Source organism: Aegilops tauschii, chromosome 6 (assembly GCF_002575655.3).
Source record: "Aegilops tauschii subsp. strangulata cultivar AL8/78 chromosome 6, Aet v6.0, whole genome shotgun sequence".
NCBI classification, from domain to species: Eukaryota; Viridiplantae; Streptophyta; class Magnoliopsida; order Poales; family Poaceae; genus Aegilops; species Aegilops tauschii.
In genome coordinates this window covers 423,418,480-423,426,116 of record NC_053040.3, presented here as the reverse complement: position 1 = coordinate 423,426,116, position 7,637 = coordinate 423,418,480, and the positions used below count along the sequence as shown (strand labels likewise).

Below are 7,637 nucleotides of genomic sequence, written 5' to 3'. Positions count from 1 at the left end.
GACGACAACGAACCGCGCAAAAACCAGTGGCGTATTTTCCTCACTGGTCTGGCTTACCGGCCTGTATATATCAAAATAAAGGCTTGGGAACGGGACGAGCCACCAGCCAAGAAAAGCATGACGCCCAAGGGAAGCAAGAGACGCAACTACACTTGATTGAGCTGGAAGCGAGCTCCTCTTCCGACGGCATGACAAGACAAAGCCGAAATGTAAGTGTACCCAATCAGAAAAGATTGGGAACCAAAGCTCAAACAATGTCAGTAGCCGGCAGCCACCTTATGCACCAAGCAGACAAATGCGAAAACGAGGGAGCAGATGCGAACATATATTGATAAATTGTTGTAACTGGTGACGAGGGTGTATTGGACTTTTCGGTGGGGCTGAGGCAAAAATATGAGCTTTTCTTCTCCTCAATAATTTAATTTAATTTTGAAAAAAATGAAACCATGGTTATCAATTAACCACTATCACTTTCATCATGACTCCTGCTGGACACCGCTCCAGCTTATGCTGATGTGACGCCCACTTACCCTCAGCCTTCTTTGGTGAAGCTCTCTCACACCCAGGAGGCCCGGAAGCTCTGGATGCATAAACTCAGGCTTCTACCGGTGCCGGGCTGGTGTTCAACCAAAAAAAGTGACCCCGATCGGGGCCACCAGACAGCTGCATCTTGTTCTCCATTAGGCCTTCAGGTCATCAGACATGGCTGACGGTATACAGTGCGTTGTCAGAATGTCCTCGGTAGCAGCCTTGGCGGTTTTTCTCTCCAGGACAACAATCTGTCAAATCATATAAATTGGTTACTTGATTACATCCCGCATTAACACAGGGACCTTGCTATCATTGATTTTGCAAGAAAAGAAGAGCTATCATGCCTTGTCATCACCAATTATTTTTGTTATTATTGTTATGTCAGGACAATACCACCCCCGCATCATCAATTAGAAGAGACCAAGGAGATTTTAGCACAGAAAAAGTCAGCTACATATATTCTTAAAAGAGGGTATTAGCTCAAGCAAAGCTGCAAAGATGCATAAACTAGAAATCAACATCCAGTATGAGGCTACTTGTCAACACCATCTTCCAACTTGCTTGATCTTAGTAGCGTTGCCAAGAAACTCTGACTAATCACGACGAACTACTGGTAGAATTTCAGAAAAAACTGACCATTAATCTTTGATTACCCAGGGACTTAGTTAACATGGGGTGTGATAGATGTTTACAACAGAAATACGCAAATAAAGAAATCCGGGCTTACCTGGTCATACTCCAAATCAAACTTCAAGAATTCATCCTTGCAATTTTCCACTGTTGTCACTAAGTCCCTCAAATTTTTCACAGGATGACCATTAACGGCAAGGACCTATCAACAAGATGACAATAAAGGGTTTTAGTCACCCCTCACCAAACAAAAGCAGATAAGTCCTACATGCAGTGTTAATCATTAGGTTTCAGAATCAATTGTCGGAAAAAAAAGAGGAACTGTGATGACAACATAGCACTGAGAACGCCTATCTGACAAATTTTTCACAGGATGACCATTAACGTCAAGGACCTATCAACAAGATGACAATAAAGGGTTTTTAGTCACCCCTCACCAAACTAAAGCAGAGAAGTCATAGCCTACATGCAGTGTTAATCATTAGGTTTCAGAATCAACTGTCGGAAAAAAGAGGAACTGTGATGACAACATAGCACTGAGAACGCCTATCTGACAAAATTTTCACAGGATGACCATTAACGTCAAGGACCTATCAACAAGATGACAATAAAGGGTTTTTAGTCACCCCTCACCAAACTAAAGCAGAGAAGTCATAGCCTACATGCAGTGTTAATCATTAGGTTTCAGAATCAACTGTCGTTAAAAAGAGGAACTGTGATGACAACATCACTGAGAACGCCTATCTGACAAATATATTAGACTTCAAGCTTCACTACAGAAATATATATTTATGAAGGTAATAACACCGCATCAATATAATATATATGCATGGGTAAAGATGAAGGCTGGCAGAATTCCAGTGCGTCAGTATATATACTTCAGCAGCAAAAAATGCAAAATGTCTAGAGGGAACTGCTAGAATCAACAAAAGTAACACATGCAAATGGATCCAGAACTTTTCTGTTACCTGCGTATTGACAATATCTTCATAACCGATATTGATATCTGCCACAAGCACCTGCAAGGGCTCAATGCATACAGTCACGTTAGGAGATAAAAGAAACTATAGTTCTTTATGGAGCTATAAATGAATACTTCACTCGTATCAGAACAGAGATTTCACGAACACAGGAAGAACTTATAACCTGTGATACCACCACCAGCTGTTCATCAGGTGATTCCGCCATTGAATGCAAATGCTTGACCAACAACTTGACAGGTGCATCATATTCGTAGTCTTTCCCATACTGAAAAATAAGTAGATCAAGTACGCTTAATGAAGTATCTTTTTTTGTCCATATAGCATTCTCTTTGAATAGAATTAAGTTCACAGAGATGAAAGCAGTTGCATAAGAGTGCAAAAGGTAGAATTTGATAAAAGTTGAGTATGGTGTTTCCTAGTGAGGTTTTCTAAGAAAAGTTGCACGAAAAATGATAAGCCCTAGTTCTGCTTTATAATATCACAAGTAAGACCAGAATAGAAATCAAGCAACTTCTTTGCATGGTAACTATCAGAGGTCATACCTATATAGACAGTAGCTGAAACACAGCTTAATTTGTTACAGGTGCTCTAATTTTAAATTCTTAATTACATCTAAGAAACAAAATTAGCTGCCTAAAGCACCCTTCACTACTAAGAGCACTATGCATGTGAATTTCGAATATCAAAGAGGTTATCGTTAGCTGGTGCTACACAATTTGACAGCATTAACACCACAGTAGTATAAGCGCTGAAACATTGCAGGTGAACGATTTTCATCAAAATCCTATTGATAGTACTCCCTCCGTTCCTAAATATAAGTCTTTTTAGATATTTCAAATGGACTACAAGATACGGATGTATGTAGACATATTTTAGAGTGTAGATTCACTCATTTTGCTCCGTATGTAGTCACTTGTTGTAATCTCTAGAAAGACTTATATTTGGGAACGGAGGGAGTAGTGTACAGGACCTCTATTCGTTACCGACTCCCTTTAAGATCAAGAAAATCAGGATCCAAACAAATCATACTGAAATTCAAGATACTGACAGCCTAGGAGTACAAGGATTGCACTCTTGCTTGTTGATTATTCAATGCATTGGGAACAGGATGCAAAAAGAAGATAGATACAAACCTCAGAACGGAGATATGGAACAGAGACAGCTGCAAAAACAAAGCCAGCAACAATGTAATATGATGGTGGCCTGCCCTTGACATGAGCTGCAATGAGCCGCTTGTGGGTCGCTAACTTTATTTTAAATTCATGAACTTTTGAGTTGCGCAGGACTTTGATAAGGGCTTTGTCACCGGTATATTTCTGAGAAACAAGGTAACTAAAGCCAATTCGCTCGCCATGCCTGAAAGGAACTATTGACAAAAAAAGGGGGGGTAAGTAAATAAAAATAAGTGATCTTCTTGTTTTAAGTGAGAATGTTTGATTTTCTCAGGAATTAAGTTTAATTAAGATGCTAGAGGGTTAATACAGAGAAAGAAAGGTTCGCCAATGTAAACCACAGCAAGAATATTTTTAGAACCACGCAAGAAAATTTGACAACATCCATGTATCTACGAGATTCAAATGGAAACAAAAATCATCAATCAGGTTGGCCAGCTGCAAACATGCTACATGTATAAAAATAAGAAATTGTAGCGTTACAAGCTATGTGAATTATGATTTCAGTCAGAACCGTCATTTGACACCAGAGAGAAAGAATTTCTATTAACAAAATAACAAAGACTTAACGAATCCAATAAGAGATAAAAGTGGGGCACCTAGAGCAATAGAAGACAGTGGAACTGATAATAAGTACTTACTAACTAAAGCAATTGGGATCCTACAGGTAAATTACCATGTAGAGCAAAATATAGGGCATTGAATTAACAAGTTCCAATACACTAACCTGTACCATCATTGGCAATGTCAACTCCATCAAAGCTAAGAATAATATCTGACGGTTGCAGACATCCAGACTCGGGAGCAGTAGGCTCCACTCTCCTAACACGAACACCCTTTTGATCAGGTTTCATTCCCATTGCTTTTCGGAGATCGGGATTTTCCATTTTCTGCCATTCTATCCCAATTATAGGGAAGCCTGACATAATATCGCAAAAGATAAAAATCAAATCACATAGCAAATGCATAAGATCAAAGAGATAGAAATGGCAACATATATTAAGCATTAGACTCTGGGTTGACATGAAGGCAAATATTAAACAGACTTTTTCTTAATATAGGATCATTATTTTCATTAGCATGATACATCAAACAATACGGAAAAGAGACAACAATCAAAATAATGCACCTACAGTGCAGAATACTGGTTAGTGCATTGAACGAACTGAAAGAGAATGACTAGGCAAATAATTGAAAGATTTGCAGAAACTCGTAATAAGAGGAAAACACTGAGCAAAATACTATCACCATATATTGGCTTTAAACTTCATTAATGTCATCATAACCAACCCAAACGAATACGATTACACAAGCAATATCAATCATCTGATCACAGGACATGAAAATAAGAAGAGAGAAACACTCATGCGAGACCAAATGGTAATAAATAGTAATAAACAGTTGCAAAGTCATAAGGAACAGTCAGATCGTACCCTGGTAAAAACTATGCCTATAACATCATCCGACAAGTTCGAATAAACCAGCTAAATGTTTCAAAAGAACGCCATAACAAAGTTCAGAGTACTCAAGACTAGCAATAGAATGAAAACACTGATCATAACAAGCAAATGTATCTTCATACAATTATGGAATATGACTGTTTACCTGTATATGCTCCAGATTTTTCATAGTCTTGAATAAAATGCTTGATAACTGGGGTGGGTATCACATAACCTATATTCTCTACATCCTCATGTTTGAGAGATTGAAAAGCTATACCAACACATATGCCCCTATCATTAAAAGCTGGGCCACCTGAATTTCCTGAATTAATAGCTGCATCTATCTGTCCACAGGAAAAGGTCCAAATTTAAAAGGTATTAATAATAGGCTAATAAATAAATTATGATTCCTCAAAAGGTTAAGTTCTATCATAGAAGTCAAATGAAGGGAAGAGAAGATATGGGAAGAAAACATACCTGCAACCCTAAAAGTTCGGTAGAACCATGCACATAGGACAGTATCTCTATCCTAGAGACCACACCACTTGTCACTGATATTGTATCTCCTCCAATTGGATAACCAACAACAGTGACTGCATCCTGAAGTGCTGGCAACGACCCAAACTCAACTGGTGTAACTCCCTCCCAGAACTCATCATCACTGACAGTTAACAGGGCTGAGATGGATAGAACAGTTCAAGTTAGCCCGTGTAAGATATCGACAAGAAAATCTACACCTATCAGGTCTGAGCACTTAAATATGTAATCTATTCCCCGAGCTAGAATACCAAAATAAGCAAACATAAAATTTCTGCTGCATTGACATTTAAAAGTTCAAAGATTTAACATTGTGATATTTTCAAGAGCTGATGCTAAGACAAAACAATTAAGCAAACATAGAAGTTCGTTTTAAATTTTAACAGAACATATGGTCAAAGTCACGAGGTACAGTGGCGGAGACAGGGGGGTGCCAGCAGGGGCCCTGGCCCCCCTAACATTACTCTTTCAAGCCTAATATGCATGGTAATACATGATAAATTGCTGCTAAAGTGGTGTATACTAGTGAGCTGGTCCTCCCTAACACAGATTAACAATACTTGGCCCTCCTCATTCTAATTTCCTGGCTCCGCCACTGACGAGGTATGTACATGCTTCTGCATTTTCAAGTCCATACGTTCAACTTCCTTCGGAATACCTTAAATTTGAGTCCATAAGAAACAATTTTGCCGCCAATTGTGGTCGCATCTAATGTCAGGTCTCACTCTCACACAATAATTAATACAACTACTCCACAACATGAAAGTTCAAACGAAGCACCTACATGCTGAAATTCCCAGCTTCCAACACTACCTGTGCAATGCTATCGTAGTAACCGGGGGAGGGGGAGGGGGAGGGGGTGCATTGGAGAAGTATGCGTAATGATGCATCTGACTTCACATATATACTGGACAAGCTATGTGATGCAATTAAGCTTAAATACAAGAAACAAAGGAAGAAGGCGGTGCTAGGGAAAGGGAGAGCGTTCGCACCAATGTCACACTCGGTGCCTATGGCGAGGACCGTGGCGAGGTACTTGGTGTCGGACCCGCGCTTCTTAAGCTTGACCTGGGTGAAGTGCTCGACGGAGTGGGCGTTGGTGAGGACGCGCCGGCCGCCGATGATGAAGCCGCTGCTGCTGGAGCTGTACTGCCGCTTCCGCTGCCATGGCAGCGAGAAGTTGGGCTCGGTGTGCACGCAGAACACCTTGACGACCGCGTCCATGGAGGGCACCACCCTGACGACCTCCTCCCAGCCCTCGGGGCCCAGCTCCGCCATCGCCGCGTCCCCTCCGTTCGTCAGGTGCTTCGCGTCCCCGCGCCGTGGCGTGGTGGAGGCGTCCGCGGCGGCCGGGGCCTCGACCTCGACGCGTCGCGGCTTGCGCCCGCGGCGGCCGGGGGCGGCCGGGGCGGGGTTGTCGGCGACCGCGGCGGCGGCGGGGGCGTCGGGGGACGGCGGGGGCTGGTCCGCTGCCGCCTTGCTCTTGCGGCCGCGCTTGCGCTTGCCCTTGGAGGCGGAGCCGTCCATGGTGGGGGCGGGCTAGGGTTTCGCGGCGCCGCGGGGAGGGGGGCGAGCCGAGGAGGACGATGAGGAGGAGGCCGGCTGGCTGGCTCGGTCGGATTATTATGGATGGCCGTCCGGTTCGACCCCGGGACCGGGAGCGGGACGCATACGGCACTGGTTGGGTCCTCGAAAATGAGGAAAACAAGTTTTTCTAGAGGATCGGACGGGCTGGCGCTGGCTTGTGGGCTTGGGAAGCTGGTTCTCACGTATGGGCTCATGGGCCTACGCAGCTACTTTTGGCCCACTTGCCGTGGCAGCAATCGCTCACTCTCACTCCATTATTTGGGCCGACGTGCACTGCCTCCCTGGAAGGTATGGGAATATATGATTCTAAAAAAAAGGTATGGGAATATATGGATTTTTCGGTCCAGTGGAAGGATCATTTTCCTTTCTTTTTTTTTGAGAAACTGGGAGGATCATTTTCCTTGGAAGGTAATTTTTCCAACCAATAAGTATTGGGCTCCCAAGTAAACAAAGTGAAGGATCAACTAACCAAACTCCCCCCTCCGCTCTCGCCGTCCCAACCCCCAATCCCCCCCCCCTCCCCACTTGTTTGACACCAGTCCTTTGCATGGACAGAAAAACAATTAAGATAGCCTCACATGGAAAAGTGACCAATATGAAAAAAAATTGTATGGTCAAAATGAAACTTTGATGTTTGAGTCATCACCATTCAATCTCATCTCAGGGGTCGAAGATGTGTTTGGAGTGCTGAGATTTGCCATTCGGAGTATTGTTCGGCCAATTACAACCCCATGACAACCTCAAATAAAAAGGTT

The 7,637-nt window shown here is 42.7% G+C and overlaps 1 protein-coding gene across 1 annotated transcript; it reads right to left on the bottom strand.

Moving 5' to 3' along the window:
• Nucleotides 1–300: 300 nt before the first annotated feature.
• On the bottom strand, nt 301–6,964 carry LOC109759494 (protease Do-like 9). The gene is made up of 9 exons (XM_020318317.4): nt 6,288–6,964; nt 5,236–5,435; nt 4,922–5,102; nt 4,044–4,235; nt 3,278–3,510; nt 2,308–2,409; nt 2,130–2,180; nt 1,259–1,363; nt 301–779 (listed from the first exon to the last, which is right to left on the bottom strand). Exons 1-9 carry the CDS (start codon nt 6,820–6,822, stop codon nt 681–683), a joined length of 1,698 nt encoding a protein of 565 aa, XP_020173906.2. The 5' UTR covers nt 6,823–6,964; the 3' UTR covers nt 301–680.
• Nucleotides 6,965–7,637: the final 673 nt, after the last annotated feature.